This window comes from Sarcophilus harrisii, chromosome 4, assembly GCF_902635505.1.
Source record: "Sarcophilus harrisii chromosome 4, mSarHar1.11, whole genome shotgun sequence".
NCBI classification, from domain to species: domain Eukaryota; kingdom Metazoa; phylum Chordata; class Mammalia; order Dasyuromorphia; family Dasyuridae; genus Sarcophilus; species Sarcophilus harrisii.
The window spans coordinates 108,190,780-108,208,715 of NC_045429.1; the positions used below are offsets into that span (position 1 = coordinate 108,190,780).

Genomic DNA, 17,936 nt, shown 5'->3' on the forward strand with positions numbered 1-17,936 from the left:
CCGGAAGCTGAAGGGCGGGGCTATGGAAAACAGGAAGTGTCCGCGGTCCTATCCGGAGGCTGGAGCGTTCGCGCCTGCGTTCTGCTGGGGAGCCGAGGCAGCCATGGGCGCCGTGACAGCGGGCTATGTGGATTGTCACTGCCACCTCTCCGCGGCCGACTTCGACTCGGTACGTGAGGCCGCGCGGGGGGGCGGGAGTGAGGAGCGCCCGCGCGGAAAGCTTCTCTCGCGCTCGCTGTCTGAGTCCCGGCGTCCCCGGCGCTGGGGGCGCGCGGGCCCTGTGGGCCCTGCCAACCCAGCGAGCCTCGGGCATCGGTGGGGCCTTATTCACCGCCTGATACCTGCCTGGTGATATGCTAATGAGTCCGCGCTGGGAAGGAAAAGGGCGGCTCCTTTCTCCCCTCCCCTCCCCCTCTGCTGTCAATCTTAGTAACTGACATTTCTCTGTACTTACCCCTGACTGGTCGCTGGGCTGAGAGATATGCTAATAAGCGTATTTGCTCCTCCCAACAATGCTGGGAAACTGAGGCAAAGAATATATGCAAAACGAGTTGAGGATGATAGAGGGAAAGCATCCGCATCTGGGGAAGTCAGGAAAGGCTTCCTGGAGGAGGTAGTATTTTAGTGGGGATGTGAAGGAAGCCAGGAAGCAGAGATGAAGAGAGATCCCTGAAAGAAGCCCCTAAGGCAACCCTCCTGCTGAGTATCTAGCCACTCGATGCGAAGGAGCGTACCACCGTTCCTTTAAGCCCGTTCCAGTTTTGGACCGCTGATTTTGAGGGTGCTCCTCTTTATGTGCACTTTCCCCTGCAGCTTCTTGTACTCCTTCCTAGTCCTGCCTAAAACTGAGCAGAACTAATTCATTCAGCAGGCATTTATTTATTAAGCATTTATTAGCCCGTAAAATGAGGATAAAAAATAGCACCCACCTCCCTGAGTTTTTGTGGAGGATAAAATGACATTTAGAAAGCACTCAGTAAGTTCAGGGAGCTATATAAATGCCAGCTATTATATTATATTATATTAAATATAGTTCTATCTGCCAAGAATTCATTGTCTTCTTCAGGAATTCAAGGAAAACTCCAAAAGGGTGTTTCGGTACTAATCCTTTCAAATTCCCAGTATGTATTTTATCTTCCAGTGGGATAAGTAGTAGATGGGTATGGCATTCATTTGTGAAATGAAAAGTGCGGGCTAACCCACTTTTAGAAAGAAAAATTAAGCAGCAATAGCAACCTACTCCATAGAAAAAGCCTGTTTAATATTGACCCGAACATACTACAAATTAGAGGATTTAGAGTCAGAAGGGAAGTTGGGAGGTGAAACTCATCTTTTTTTACAAATAATGAAATGGAGGCATGGAATTAGTAAATAATAAGGTTGATAATCAGCACCATAAAACTGGCTATTGCTTTGTGCTTGATGCTTTTGGAATAAAGAGTCGGCCTTGCTGTGGACAACTCACAGCCTGAAAGACCAGCCTAGGAATTCTTTGTGAGGTTATTGGGTGATGCAGATTTCTGGGAAACCGAACAAGGATGGGGAAAAAACATTCCCCAAAAGTTCAGGGCCTAAATAGATAGAGAACTGTTGTGTTCTTTTTCCAAAACACAGCCAGGTGATAAAAGAGTTCAGATCTTTTATTGTGTCCTCCAATATAGCCCAGTTAGCTCAGAGGCCTGCCTATCTCTCTGCAAGGCTCTTGCAGCTTTGTCCTTGGCTTCTGCCTCTGCTTTCTTCAGCCTCCAGCCAGCACCAAGTTGGAAGATGCAATGGATCTCTTGCCTCGAAGATAGGGCTTGTGGGCTTTCTTGAAGAGTGCTCCTCTCCAGCTTCTGGGAATGCTCCCAAGTAACTCTCTAGTAAACTTTCTCTAGAAAACTCCCTCAAGTAACCCCCCCAAGCTCCAAGAGCTCCCTGTGTATATGTGATCTCCTAAAGGTTAACTCTGCCTTCTGAAGGGAGAAGGATTCTGGGTTATCTCCCAGCATGCTCTCTGGCCCAAAGGGAGGTGTGAATTCGGTGTTTCTTTCTAAATCCTGAACTCTCCCAAACGTGTGAACTCAATTGAGTACTTAGATACTTATGAGCTCTCTAAAGGTATGAACACAAGCATTGTTTCCATCAGTATTAGCAATTTATCACCTTGTAAGGATTCTCTCTAAGATGTGAACCAATAAGCACTGTATCAATTCTATTGAGTTAACACCAGGATTCTGACATCACTCTTGAATTTTCACCTTGTTTCAAGTTGAGTTGACACTAGGATTCCAACAGAGAACTGAATCCAGCTGTATAATATTACCATTATTATATTTAGAAAAACTGTGCTTCTAGTAGACACAGTAGACAGAGCTCTGGATTTAGAGTCAATGAGAGCTGAGTTTATGTGACCCTAGGCAAGTCATTTAGCCTCTGCCTTAGTTTATCTATCTATAAAATGGGAATATCTACCTCCCAGTGTTGCTGGCAGGATTGGATAGGATAATATTTGTAAAGTGTTTACCATAGTTCCTGGCACATAGTAAGTGCCATATAAAGTTTACAAGAAGAAGGAAGTAGAGGAGAGGTGTGAGATGAACGCTTGAACAAGAGGTAACTTACCTATGCCATAGTAGCTTACAGTAAAACTTCTTTGGGGAGAAAGTATAAATGACAGGAAGGACATTGAGCAACAAAAAAAAGCAAATGTCATGCTTATTCCTCCCTTTGCCTTCTCCTGATTTCTCAAGGTAAAGATCCTTAAGCTTATCAAAGTACTGTCAGAAATGGCTCTGGCTCCTTCCCGAGGGAAAAGCAAAACATTGTCACCTCTGCAAAGGCTACTGTTAGAGTTTCATCTTTAGAGTTAGGACTAGAAGGAACAAGATATTAACTAGGCATAGGATCATAAGACTTAGACCTGAAAGGACCTCAGAGAACCTCCAGCTCTGCCTCCTTAATGTAGAGATGAAACAGTATTCGGGATAAGATTATATGTGACTTGATCAAAATTATATAAATTATAAATAGTAGAACCGGGATTCTAATCCAAGCCTCCTAATTCCCAGTATATGGTTCTTTAAATTATAATTCTTTAAACTTCTCTTGATTTTCTTTACCCATGAAAGCATTTCTCCTAAATCTTTCCCTATTTATCACACATACACATATACTCTTATTCAATTTTAATGGCTCGTACAAACATTGGCCAGTATAAAAACTCTGAATAACACTATAATTGTACTTGGTTATTTCTTAGTCTTTATTCCTGATATTCCATTCAGAGGTAGCATGATCTATTGGATAGATAGGTAGTCAGGAAGATTTAGGTTTCATTCCAATCTCTGACTCACACTGGTTTTGTGACCCTGCACAAGACTCTTAATCTTTTATTACTCTAAGCAACTCTCTTAAGACTTTTATAAGAGTCTACTGTTAGAGAGATTCCTCATCAGAGAATTCCCTATACCAATATAATCATCAGTGTAGTCCATAATCCTGTTACACTCGTTCTCCTTTCTCTAAATCGCCTGTCTCTTCTTATCATGATGAGCAGTTTAAAAAAAAAAATGGGCATAGGGAAAAGAGAGATAATGCAAGCAGGACCAATAATCTTTGTTTACTGTTCAGTTTCCCTATGTTTATCCTTTATTCTGAAAACACCACTTAGTATATTTTGTGAATGAATATACATTGTTTAATGTATCATTCTGTTTCTCTACATATATGTTAAATGTGAACCTAATTTGGAACTCTAAAATGCCTTTTTTTTTTCTAACTATATCTGTTATCATTCTTTATGGTTCTTCAGCCAGTTTTCAAATAATTGCATATTCTGGTGTATATAGTCATGTAAAATGTAATTATATATACATATATATATATATGCCTTATAATATTTTAAGGTTATTTATCCAATTTTCTAGGATCTTGAAGATGTGTTGGAGAGAGCCAAGAAGGTCAGTATCTATGGACTATACTAATTCTATGCAGAAACTGTTTAAGATTGAAAATTTTGGCTTCTTCTCTGGTTGACATAGGCATTAATAGTATTTCATCATGGTTATGGAGTTTCAAATTTAAATTACACTGAAGATATTGGATAAAAATTAAAATTTTCTGGATTATTTTTATTTTTTCAAGAAAAAATATTAAAATAACAAGTGATTAATTCTTAGAAAACCTCTTAAGATCCATTCTGACTCGAGCTTTCTTTGATCTCTCAAGAGAAATGAAAGAGCAGAAAGTAAATACTAATTTTCTTCTTTCTATAATAGCTCATTTGCAAAAAATCCATGCTTATGGAAAATGGAATTTATCAGGATAGTTAAAACTCATAGATGATGTGGAAGTTTTCTTGAACAAATGACTCTATCACCCATTTACATATTACTTTTAAGGTTTACAAAGCACTTTTCCTTATAGTAACACTAAAAGCCAGATAATTATCCTCACTTTGGTCTCAGAGATTTGACTATGGTCAGTTAAGTATTTGGTTAAGTTTTGTTTGGTGCTCTAAATGTTTTCTTATTTTCTTGTTGCAGGCCAATGTGTTGGCTATTGTAGCAGTTGCTGAACACTCAGGAGAGTTTGAAAAGATCATGCAACTTTCAGAAAGGTAGCTCCTTTTTTATTTGTAAATCTTCATACATACATACATGCATACATATATCATTATATAGGCATCTATGTAGATATATTTCTTAGCTATATAGCTATGTAGATATATATCTACTTTTAAAAGTAGATATGCTAAAACCCAATGAAATGATGATCATTTATAGACTTGAGGTATGAAATTTATAGTTTAAACATTAAACATACTGAAAGGGAACAATGGCCAACTATGGTCTTGAACCATAGTATAACCATGACTATGGTCAGTATTTTTTTCTGGTTATTTTCCAAGATGGGATGCTAGAATACTCCCAGTTCTTCTACTTGGTAACTGTTTCTCTATTTTTAGATATATGGGGTTTGTTCTGCCATGCCTAGGTGTTCACCCTGTTCAGGGACTTCTACCAGAAGACCAACGAAGTGTCACTTTAAAGGTACTGTCAGATGGAATAAGTAATGATACTAAATGCACAGATGACTGCTAGTAAAGTATTTTTAGTGAAGATATCAGTTTTTCCAAGGGCTTGTGTTCTATATTATTAGAAAAAAAATTTTTTTTCCCACATCTGTGACCCTAGTTCATATTTTTAAATAGTTGCTGACTTACTTTTGAAGAGAGGCAGATTGGGCATAGTAATGTGGTGGGCATGTGGTAGGTACTCAATAAATGGTATTTTAATTGATGGAGAAAAGCTAAGTTACAAGAAGTTAAAATATTGGTCTGGGATTACACAAATATTTAATATGTAATATCTAGTGCGGAATATGAAACTTTTGGCTTGATATTTTGCATGATTCCATGTAATCAAGTTAACAAATTAAGGCAAGGTTGTAGGTTAAAATTCTGAGGGGCAAAAATTAGCTGCTAAATCCTTGAATCCCTAAAAGTTCTGATACATAGTGTTTGTATGTATGTATACACAAATACATAAATATAATTAAACAAAGTAATTCAAAATAAAGAGGATTACTTAATTGCTTTCAATCTGTTTTATTTAAAACAATCTTATCTTTTCTTTTAGGATTTAGATGTTGCTTTGCCACTTATAGAAAATTATAAAGATCACTTGTTGGCAATTGGGGAGGTAAGCCTCTTTTGATTTAGTTAATAAGACTAATAAAGACAATTCCATTCCACAGAAAACACCTCATCTCTAGCCTGAAAACATTTTTATTTATGTTCTAGTCATCAGATTTCCTTATACTATGCCAATCAATGTCCAGCAATTCAACAAATGTATGTTATGTGTTTCAAACTTCTCAGAGCACTTTGAGAGGCATTAAGTTAGAAAGGACGTTTACTCTCAGGGACTCTATAGTCTATGGAGGAAATTAAGACATGTATACAAGTAATTAATAAAAAGTAGAATAAGTTTAGAAGCTAAGAGCTATAAGTATGTGCTTTATAGGAATTAATAGTAAGAAAAGTTTATTCTTGGCTGTAGTATTGGAGAGAATTTCAGGAACGAAATAGTATTTAAATTATACCTGAAGTAAAGCAGAATAATTAAAAATAAAAAAGAATTAAGAGGCAGAGATATTTTGCAGATAGAATTGAATCTTATTGTATATGAAATTAAGGTAGAGAGAAGGCCAGAAATGATTCTGTGATTACAAGTATAGATGACTGGGAAAATGGTGGTACCCTTAATAGAAATAAGAAATGAGGAGGAGAATCAGGTCTTCACAGAATTAGAGTGTTAGAAGGGACATTAGTGACCATATCAGCCACCTGATACACTAAAGGAGTCACCACTGTAACATACCTAACAAATGATCATCCAGGCTAAAGAAAGAACTATAAGGAAAGAGATTCCACCACTTCTTGAGGCAAGCCATTTCATTTTTGGAGAGTTCTAATAGTTTTTCCAAATATCAAATCTAAATTTTTTGCTTTGTAATTTTTACTCATTGCTTTTTATTTTGAAAATAACAGAACTAAACAAAAAGATCTAATCCCTCTTCTACATGACAGCCCTTTCAGAAATTTGAAGACAGCTAATATATCCCCATCAGAGTTTTCTCTTCTCCAAGCTAAACATGCACAGTTCCTTCAACTAATATTTGAATGATATGAACTCAAGGCCTTCATCACCCTAGTTGCCTTCCTCTGGGGACTCTCCAGCTTCTCGATGTCTTTATAAAACTGTGTCATCAAAAACTGAATGTAGTTTTCCAGATGAAATTTAGCTAGAGCAAATTAAATAGTGTGGTTTTTGCCTCCCTGTTCCTGGAAGCTACATTCCTCTTAAACCAGCCCCAGTTGTTATTGTAAGCTGCAGCACACTACATAGCTGATGCTTAGAGGAAGTTATCTAGAGTATAAAGATTCCCAGTGGCATAGTATGAGTTTGCAAGTCACTAGCATTTCCAGCTTTTCAGAAAAACTGATGACTATCCATGCTTCCTCAACCCTCTTCTATTTGAGGAGTTGATTTTTTTTTTTTGTACCCAAATGCAAGATTTTACATTACTCCTTTTGGATTCCATTTTATTAGTTTCAGCCCAGTGTTAAACTTTGAAGATATTTTTATATCCTGACTCTTACCCAATATATTAACTTTGTGTCTCAGCTGTATTTTATTTGCAAATGTAGTGAGCATACTATATATGACTTTATCTAAATCATTGATAAAAATGTTAAATAATCTGAGGGATACTATACTACAGACTTCCTGTCATTTTAACATCAAATCATTAACTATTCTTGAAGTCCCATCCATCCAACCAGTTCTAAATCCATCTGTCTCTATTATTATCCAATTGATACTTCTCCATCTCTTCTTTTAGAGTAATGAGAGATAGTCTAACAGAAGCCTTACTAAAATCAAGTAAACTATATCCATAACATTTCCTTGATTTACTAGTGTAATAATACTGTCAAAAAAGGAAATGGTCTACCATTATTTGATGAATTGCCTCCCTTTCAAACTATTCACCAACCTTATCATTAATGATTCTTTCATCAGTTTTCCCCTTAGCTGACTAGCCCTTCATTTGCAGACTCTTTTTTTCTTCCCTTTTAAAAAAAATCAATAGTACATTTGCCCTTCAATCTTGTGGTGCCCCCCCCCCCCTTTCTGGAGATCTAACAGCAGATATCTGTGACCATGGTTCTGAAATCTGTTAGCTCTTTCAGGATGCAAGAATTAGTTCTTATGGACCAGATGACTCAAATTCATCAAGGGTAACTAAATGCTCTCTTACTGTCTCATTACTCTCTCTTTGTATCAGTTCCATGTTAATCATTTATGTTCTTTTATTTTCAGTGTAAAAGTCATTCTCCTTTTTAGGGAAAAGTGATACAAAATAAAAATTGAATATGTCTTCCTTTTTTCTCCTGTCAAGTCATTTTTTTATCCACCCCAAGCAAAGAAACTAGCTCTTTTGTGGTCTTCCTTTTTCTCTTAGCGTATTTAAAAAGGGATTTTTGTTGTTTTGTTGTTCTTGGCTTCCCTCACCAGCCTGAGCTTTTTTCCAAGCTTTAGCATTCCAATCATTCTTTTTATAGAATCATGCCACACTCTTAATATTTATCATCTGTATTTAGCCTTGCTTAGATCTTCTGTACGCTTATTTTTACAATCAAAGTTGGTTGGTGTGTTCCCCATAAATCTATACCAATGTCTTCAGACAAATTCCTATTCCTCCCAATATTGGAATTGTTTTCTATTGTATTCACTTCATTCTTGAGTTTTTCCCATCCCTCCTGCTCTTAACTCCCCCTGAAGCATTTTAGTTCATTGGATCCTATCTTTCTTTTTAACCTATTGAGCTCTGTTTTCCCAAAATCTAGGGAACATGCCAGATTCTAACCAGTCTTTTATTTTCTTTAATAAAGTCTAGAATGGAGTGAGTATTCATTTTCTCTTAAAATTCCTATCATTTCCACCTCAGCAACCAGTTCTTCTCTGTTAGTGAGAATCACATTCACAATGGAGTTTTCCTTGGTTGTTTCCTTTACCTTTTGAAGAATGAAATTATCACTGAGACAAGTTAAAAAGTTACTAGCTGCTTTATTTTTGGCAGACTCCTATCTTATGTCTGGATGAAGTCCCTCATCACCATAGATTGTACATTTTTTTTCTAGACTTGTAAAGAAATAAACCTACATTGAATTCCCAATCCCTATATTTTTGCCTACCTGCATTTTTTATTTCCTTCACAGGCTAATTGTACAATATTTCAGAGTCTGATTCTTTTTGTACAGCAAAATAACTGTTTAGTTATGTATACTTATTTTGTATTTAATTTATACTTTAATATATTTAACATGTATTGGTCATCCTGCCATCTAGGGGAGGGAGTGGGGGGAAGAAGGGGAAAAATTGGAACAAAAGGTTTGGCAATTGTCAATGCTGTAAAATTACCCATGCATATAACTTGTAAATAAAAAAATATTTTAAAAAATAGCTGCTGAAGTTAAAAAAAAAAACAAAAAACAAAAGAAAGAAAGAAATAAACCTAATTTGAGGACCTGGTAGGGTATCCAAGTGGTGATATTCCATGAGCAGAGAAGAGAGAGATTAGAATGGAGTTAGATATTATACATGTAGAAACTACAATTGAGAATTTTTTGTGTGAGTGATAGTTGAAGCTGAGATCTTAGAGTAGATGACACCATTCAAAAGAAAGAGTATGGAAAGAGTAGTAGGCCAAAGACAGAGCCTTTAGTACAACAGTTAGGAGATAGGAGAAAAAACAGAATTGAAGTAGAACTCCATGGTAAACTTGAAAGATTGGAGAGCAGACTAATGTTCTCCCCAAAGGACTTTCAAAAGGTGAAAAAATAGTTCAGTGGTACTTATCTTTATTTTCTATATGATTAACTATTATTCCTTCCTTTACAAAGTCATTGTTTCATTTAGAACAGTTTTAAATAAACATTTAGTTTATTTCTACATAAATAATTCTGAAATTGAATTTAAGAAATTTAAAGTCTCAGATGAAGATCTCTGATATAAATATTTACCCATGTCCATGGGTAAAGCATGGACATCACTTGTTAGTATTGAAGGTAATACATTCTAAGTCTTGAACTCTTATTTCAGTAAAGTCTAAATTATAACAATACATTTACACAATAGAGATGTTTTTTCTTTTGTTATTTGTTTAGAGTTGAGTCATCAAAACTGCCACTCTTTTTTTTTTTTATCTGTTTGCAGGTTGGATTAGATTTCTCCCCCAGATTTGCCAGGACTGATGAACACAAGGAGGAGCAGAGACAAGTCCTTATTAGACAGATCCAATTAGCTAAAAAACTAAATTTGCCATTGTAGGTTAATTAAGTTTTTAAAAATATTAGCACATGACACTTATTAAGCATTTACTACCACATTCAAGTTTCTGGGCTGAGTTCAGTTGAAACATAACTAACAAGACAGGGTTCTTCCCCTTTAAGTTTTCAGTCCAGCATAAGTGCTAAGGTATATACATAAATAACTTTAATAAAAATCAGAATATGACAAATGGACAAGAAGAATACAAACAAAATATTTTGAGTTCAGATGAGAACTGTCATTGCCTACTCTAATGGGGATCCAGAGTAAACTTTGTAGAGGAAATAATATTTTAGATGGGCCTCTAAGGATTTCCACAGGTAGAGATGGGCAAATGGACATTCGAGATTCAGGGAAGAACATGATTAAAGAAGACAAGCAGTCACAAAAGCTCAGGACATGCAGAAGAGAGCCGATAGTACCTTAAAAGATCCAACTCCCTCATTTAGAAAAAAAAAAAAATTAAAGCCCAAAGATAGCCCAAACAATGTTTTCAAGATTACACAAAGGTTAAGTAACAGAGCCAAGATCTGAAATCAGGCTGGCTGTCTCCAAGCCTAAAACTTTTCCCACTTCACTGGAGTTGCACAAAATAAGCCTGGAGAAATGGAGTAGAACTACGTAGTAAAGGTTTTGAATGGCAGGCTGAGGATCCATTAATCAATGAGTTTCCTTAGAAAGAGTCTTTACCTTCCCTCTCAAGTATGTCTCTGCCTGTGTAACTAAGTAGAATAGCCTGTTTTCTGTTGTTTTTTAGCCAAAAGAGAAATGTGATTTTCTTTTCTAGAAACGTTCATTCACGCTCAGCAGGCAGACCAACTATTAATCTCTTACGTAAAGAAGGTAAATGGGGTTTGGGCAGCATGTGTTTCTCTAAACAAAGAGTATCTTTTAACCATTTGTAGTACAAACATCACAAAACCAAATGAGGCCATTAGGCTATTGACCACAAAGTATTGCATGGCCTGCTTTTTCCAAAATAAGAATCTTTTTTTATGTACAGTCAATACAATGGCTGATATAGCTTAGCAGTGTGTTTTAAAGCCCTATGAAACCTTGGAAACAGCATGTCTGAACAACCAAATGTTAATGAGAAGGATGTTGATTTGGTTCTATTACATCAATAGATTATAGTTTGCTTAACTATTAATTTTGTAGGTCATTTACCTCTCTTGTTCTCTGTCTCCTAATTAATGGCTTAGAGCATTTCTTTAGAGTGAGCATATTATTTGTCCATTTGGTTTTATGAAAGCAGTTCTGGAAAAAGTTTGATAATAAAGATTAAAACCACTGAATACTGGCAGCCCAAATCATTTGAGCCACTCCAACTCAGTCTACCATTTTGGGGATGACTGATTTCCTGCATTGTAGTCATGTATCACTGCTTCACTTCTCAAGAGCAAGACAAGAATAAAATGCAAGGGGACAATGAAGCAAATATTTTCCTTCTATCCTTTTTGCTCCTGTGTGTACCCACCAAGTGATTATATGTTATCAATAAACTTTAGTTCATTGATTAAATAAATTAATGAAACTAATGAAAAGTATAAACTAGAAGATCTCTTGGACCCTTTTTAGTTCTAAAACTCTGTGATTCCATAACTCAAAGCCTGTTATTTACACTTGAGGAAAGTATTTTGTAGATCTTAAAGTGACATATGAACAAGAATTTTTTTCCCTTACTATCATGGTTTTCCAAAGCCAGGGATATTCAAGAATTGACTATTATTACCTATTCTAATATCATACATTCTTACATTCGCATTTTAGAATTCAAGTAGTGGCATCCCATTATCATTGTGGTCAACATTTACTTAAAACCTCTGTTCTCTTTTTCAGTTTTATTAATGGAGAATCCTCTTTTAAAGCAATCAGAATGGAATGTGTATTTATCTTTGCTTTTTGAGAGGTGCTGAAAAGGTGCTACTCCATGCATTTGATGGCCGCCCATCTGTAGCCCTGGAAGGAGTGAGTGCAGGATACTTTTTTTCAATTCCTCCTTCTTCTGCAAGGAGTGAACAGGTGAATTCTTTTTCTAAATTTCAACATGGTGATTATAATCTACCAAACAAGTTTTATTTAACTTTCCTGGTATTGTGAGGTGCTATGCAAAAGTTAAACTTAAATTCCATGATATTTGCCTACCAATGTCTAAGGAAACTCATTTAAAAAATAAATAAATAAGTAGAAATTAAGAAAAAAGAAGAATTTTCTTTTGGGAAGAGGTATTTATTTTTAGGGGAGAGTTAATATTTTGAAGTTATATCTATCAGTGCTAGACATATTTTAGGGGAAAAAAATCCCATGTCTTTTTTTCCCTCAGCAAAGACTTGATTAACCAAATAGCATTTTTTTTCTTGGTCAAAAATCCCATGAGATGGAAATTGCATTCCTAAAAATAGTAATTAATTTGGAAGTATCAAAAAATGTGTCTTATGACAAAATTTTATGCTGTGGTAGCATAATTGGATGCTGAGTAGAAAGAAAGCATTTCATGGAACTATTAATTCTGATGTGGCTGGTAGTAGTATAGTTTTCTAAACTACAAAGCTTTTGAATTCTAAAATATAGTAGGTGAGGAGAGTATACTAAGAGATGGCAATAGATGAGAAATAATATTTCAGTGGGAATGTGATATTTGATGACTTGTTAGCCGAGTCCATTTCCCATTATTGGCCCTCTTATTACTTTGGAAAATACTAGTTAGTATCTAATACAGGAAGCTGTAATATATCAGAAAGATCACTAGATATGAGATCAAAAAACTCATGTTTTAATCACGACCCCACCACTGAATAGATGGGACACTTAATCCTGCTTGTTTCTTTCTCTGTAAAGTGTAATACCTCCCCTACTACTTCACAGAGTTGTCATAAAGATAAAAAGATAATTTATGGAAAGAACTTTGCATATAGGAAAGCAATATTACAACTAACTATTAAAATGCATTATAAATATGAAGTTAAGATTCTAACATTTTTAATGCAGATATCTATATCATTTAAATTTAACGTACTCATATTTTAATACTTAATAGCTTTCATTTTTCCCTCAAGAAACAGAAACTTATAAAGCAGCTGCCTTTATCTTCTATATGCTTAGAAACAGATTCACCTGCACTGGGATTAGCAAAACAGGTAAATGATACTTCTTTAATTGCAATTTAATTCTTATGTATTTTTAAATTATATTGTAAATACAGTATTGAGAGGATTGGCCCACAACTTGACTTATAGTTTCTCTGTGTTGTGTTAGGCCTTTATTTATTTATTTATTTTTCATATAATTGTTATACTCTGAGTGTTCTGATATGACCTGGGATTTTTACTAATTTATGAATTAAAAAGTAAATGAACCAGATTCTAATAGAATTCTTCTTTCTCTAATGTCTCCTATTTTGTTGTAGAAGCATATTGTGTATTCTTTGTCTCTGTCACATGTTAAGTTTCTAGAAGGAAGAACAAAGGCATTTTGGACTAAGTTAGGCTCAGTCAGGAAAACCTGGGTTCAAGTTTCCTATCTGACACCTTACTAACTTTCTGACCCTGGACAGGTCACCTAACTTCTGTGTCCCAAACAGTTCTAAGAGTCTAAGATGAGCACTTGGTGATTGGCATCAGTAGAGAGCATTTCCCTTTGGGTGTTTACACCCTGAACTAATGAGATCCCAGTGTTGGACCCAGAGAAATGGGGGAAGGAGGTGGGGGGTGGGGAAATGTCAGGGAAGAGAAGAGACCACATCTGTTTTGACTTCTTACAATCTCCAAAAGCATATCATTTATTCATATATGGGTGCTTTGTTAAGTTTCTTTGGGTTGTGATGCCATAAGTACTTGAGAGAACATTGCTTAGTATTCCCTTTATATCCCTCATCTTTGTGACCCTGGGCACTTCTAAGTTCCAAGGTAGATTTTGTGAGGTTGTAAGTGGTCATGGGGGGTGTGGGCTATTTGTCCTACCATCTGTTTAATGATCCCACAATAGCTTTAATGTGAACACAGAGATCTTGTATCCTCTGCATTTTTTAGTCATTTGTGGGATTGACAATGAAGTCTTCTTAGAATATCATTGATGAAAACTTCTCATACTTTCATTAAGGATGCTTTAAATGCCTAAGTAATTTATTCTCATAGAGACCTTATAAAAATGGAAAAATAAGCTTATAGATTGGTGATTATTTCCCCTATCCCTTTTTTGGTGATAAAAGCTCTAAAAATATAGATTTTTTTTTTTGTTTTTCATCCATTCATTGTCCCAAATTTCATCTTTAAATGCCCTTGAAATGATATGGCTTATTTTGTTTTATTGATAATTTTTTTGTATCTTTTGTACATTTATTTTTTCTCCACTGCTTTTTATTGTTTGGAGATACTACTACTTGTAATCTCCCACCATCTTCCATTACATTTTATAAACAAATTGATTTTCTGATTTGCCTTCTATATTTACCTGCTTAACTAGGTCAGCTTTCAGAGTCTGTTAGTCCCCTTGTTGAGATGGATTTTAAAAGTTGATCAAATTAGGAAATGGTAATATCTATATTGATGTCCTTTTATCCATTTTCTACTTTCTGAAAGCAATTTAAATGTTTATTCAAAAAGTTTGGCTAAAATTGCCTTATTTGTATAATGTTTTCAATTTTTTTCTTCTCATTTGGTATTATTTTTAATCTTTACAAGTCAGGGATCTGAGTGTACAAAAAGAGCTTATTCATAAATGACACTCATAAATCAGAATCAAGTTGTTTCCAATCTATTAGAGTCAGTTCAATGTTTTTGTTGTCGGAGATTTTGGGGGGGGGGGGGGGGGGGTGGAGGAATAGTCATAATTGATTAATTACTTTCAGCCTCATTTTAAAGAAAGTGTTAATATAAAGAAAGGCTTATATATAGGCTTCAAGCCTTTGATCTTTCTCATTTTTTAGCTTTAAACCATATTTCCCAACAAGATTCCTTTGCTATCCTTTCCTGTACTCAACTTTTCATTGAAGCCACCAAGTAAATTTTGATTTAATTTGAAGGGGTCTTAAATTCTTCATAAAATTTCTCTTTGATGTCTATTTTGATACAAAAATTGCAGTTATCTTCATGGTGATATATTTCTTCCTCTTATCATAAATAATGTAGTATGAGATGATTAAGTGTTTTCTGAGATGATATTTCTTGTTGTCTTTCAATATATGTTAAAAACAACTCGTCGTAATTTGCCCTTTAATGTCCCCATCATGGCAGAAGTGGAAAGGGGCCATGTAGGAAATTAGGGCCATTTCGCATTTTTCTTTGTTTCATAAATAACCATAGCTTTGGAAATCATCATTAAGTGACTAGGCTACTGGAGTTGGGCTTCTTTGTACTAGTTAGGCTGTCCCTTGGAAAGCAGACATGGTCTCTTCCTTGAACCCCATTTAAAGGCTGGCCAGCATGGTAGAACCTGCCTGATCCTGCATTCTACTAGCATCAAAGTAGGATTGTGTAGAGGTTTAATATTTATATTTGTTCAGTGTGTTTCATACTATATTGTTATTTTCAATGTTAATCTTATTTATAAGTGGCTAATGGGCTATGAGTCCTTACTGATTTATAGTGATTTTTTTCAGGCAAAGCATGAACATGTATGTTTTTGCTGAGCTGTATAGCATCTTTGAAAATAAAAGACAGTGACTTTGATTTTTGTTTTTTGTAAAAAGCAGTGCATCTGTTCCTATCTGAAGTTTCTGTTGCTTGTCTTATTTCCCTCAGGTACAAGAAATTTGGTATTGTTAGCTGTCATAGCTCATCAGATCTATTTTTCTGTATTATAGGAGCGGAATGAACCTAGGAACATTTCCATTTCTGCAGAATACATTGCCCAGGTGAAAGGGATCTCAGTGGAAGAAGTTATAGAAGTGACAACTCAGAATGCTTTGAAACTGTTTCCCAAACTCCGGCATTTTCTTCAAAAATAACCTCCCAGATTTCTTCCAGGAAAATAATTTCCTAATAAACCACCTGGTGGCAGCATTGAAAAAAAAAATACATTTTTTGACCAAAGAAAGAACATGGTCTTTATAGGGGCCACCAGCATAGAATTATGGATAACTTTAAATTGTTATTAGTTCAGTTTATGAAAAATAAACTCAATTGGCATTTCTGGATCCAGAGTTTGGCTCCAGTTCTGCCACTGACTGTGTGTCGTTTAAAAGTTAATCAAATGGTTAGGGAGAAGGGTGGGAACAAATGCAGCTATTGTTGCTCTTGCTGCTGCTTTCATCAGTGCCTTAGAGATACCACAGAGTGGTAACATTTATTTAGATAAGGAAATTCATGTAGGTGAGAGGCAGACTATAACTTATTTCGTTTAGTTCGTGGCAACTGCCATACCCAAATGTCCAATTAAAAATGTGCCATTTTTGTTTCAGTCTGATTTTGTCACATTTCATTTTTTTCATATAAATCAAGAAAAGTTTGATTTTAAATATCATTGATTTTTTACTAGCTACAGCAACATTAATTTTTACATTTATAATGTGAAGTATACACATATAATGGAACATATAAATTTATAATTTTCAGAAAGAATTTGTGTAATTATGAAATTACTATTGACAAATTTCCATTTGAGTCCCATATTAATAAAACTTGGTATATAAAGCTATAAAGAATGTGAGCCACACAAGAAACTGGAAACTGAATGGATGCCCATCAGTTAGAGAATGGCTGAATAAATTATGATATATGAATGCTATGGAATATTATTATTCTATAAGAAATGATCAGGAGGATGATTTCATAGAGGCCTGGAGAGGCTTACATGAACTGATACTAAGTGAAATGAGCAGAACCAGGAGATCATGGTACATGACTACATCAATATTATACGATGATCAATTCTGATGAATGTGACTCTTTCCAACAATGATTGATGCCATTCCATTGATCTTGTGATGAAGAGAGCCATTTACACCCAGAGAGAGAACTTTAGGAACTGAATGTGGATCACAACATAGCATTCTCACTCTTTTTGTTCTCTTGCATTTTGTTTTCTTACTCATTTACTTTCTTTTTTTGTTCTGATTTCTCTTGTGCAACAAGAGAATTATATAAAAAAGTTTATACATATTGGATTTAACATATATTTTAACATGTTTAACATATATTTAATTGCTTGCCATCTAGGGGAGGGGGGGGAGAAGGAGGAGAAAATCTAAAACACAAGGCTATGCAAGGGTCAGTGTTGTCAAATTATCCGTGCATATGTTTTAAAAATAAAAAGCTTATCAAAAAAAAAAAAAAAAAAAGTGAGCCAGAGACAGGAAATGCCCGTTTCCTAATAAATCTAGGAGAAGGCTTTGCCTATGCACACACCAGGACCCTTAAGATCATTGTGTTTGATTGGTCTGTTTCCCTACTTCTGATCATCTCCACCACCTCATTTTTTACTGGTCTGGTGGGGAGGAAGTAAGAATATATATGTGAACTACCTTTAGAGTACTACAGAAAGTAGTAAATTTATAAATTTACATTTATATGTAAACTGATAAAGTGAATATCTCTCATCTTTGTATTTGTTTGCTGTGATTATACTTACGATAGTTATCATCACTTCTTATCAGTTATTTATTAACCTGATTAGTTAGGTTAACCTTTAGATGACACTGCTACTCAAAGTCCTGTAAGATAGGATTTATTTCAGAGTGGAAAGATAACCATCTGTCAGGGAAGCTCACCATTCTTAACACTTTTGGATAGTTTTATTGTTAAGAACTTTTTCTTCATTTATTTCCCTTTCTGCAACCTGTACCCATTGCTCCTATTTCTGCCTTTTGGGACTTAGAGAAAAATAGTGACTCCCTTTCCACATGATACAACCCTTCAGATAAAGATGGCTTTAATGTTTCCACTAAGTTTTTTCTGTTCCAGAATAAATCTCTCCAGTATACAGGAAGTTCTCCAATTCTTTGCCATTGTGGTCATCCTCTAGATATAGTTTTTAAAATGTGGTATCCAAAGTTTCATTCAGAGGTTTCATCAAGGCAGGGAATAGCAAAGATGATGGACCTCCCCATTCTTTGCCCTAAAT

The 17,936-nt window shown here is 35.2% G+C and overlaps 1 protein-coding gene across 1 annotated transcript; it reads left to right on the forward strand.

Annotated features, from left to right (window-relative positions):
* Nucleotides 1-4: 4 nt before the first annotated feature.
* On the forward strand, nt 5-16,280 carry TATDN3 (TatD DNase domain containing 3). The gene is made up of 10 exons (XM_003767697.4): nt 5-169; nt 3,909-3,941; nt 4,527-4,600; nt 4,949-5,033; nt 5,622-5,684; nt 9,765-9,874; nt 10,666-10,721; nt 11,788-11,900; nt 12,935-13,015; nt 15,679-16,280. The coding sequence occupies exons 1-10, from the start codon at nt 23-25 to the stop codon at nt 15,820-15,822; spliced, it is 906 nt and encodes a 301-aa protein (XP_003767745.3). The 5' UTR covers nt 5-22; the 3' UTR covers nt 15,823-16,280.
* The last annotated feature ends 1,656 nt before the right edge of the window (nt 16,281-17,936 follow it).

What these genes read in the sequence shown, in the direction of transcription:
- TATDN3 (XM_003767697.4), top strand. Translation starts at nt 23, where the DNA reads ATGGAAAACAGGAAGTGTCCGCGGTCCTATCCGGAGGCTGGAGCGTTC. An exon ending in ATCATGCAACTTTCAGAAAG is followed by an intron (nt 4,601 to 4,948) that starts GTAGCTCCTTTT and finishes CTCTATTTTTAG; the next exon opens with ATATATGGGGTTTGTTCTGC. An exon ending in AAAAAACTAAATTTGCCATT is followed by an intron (nt 9,875 to 10,665) that starts GTAGGTTAATTA and finishes TTTCTTTTCTAG; the next exon opens with AAACGTTCATTCACGCTCAG.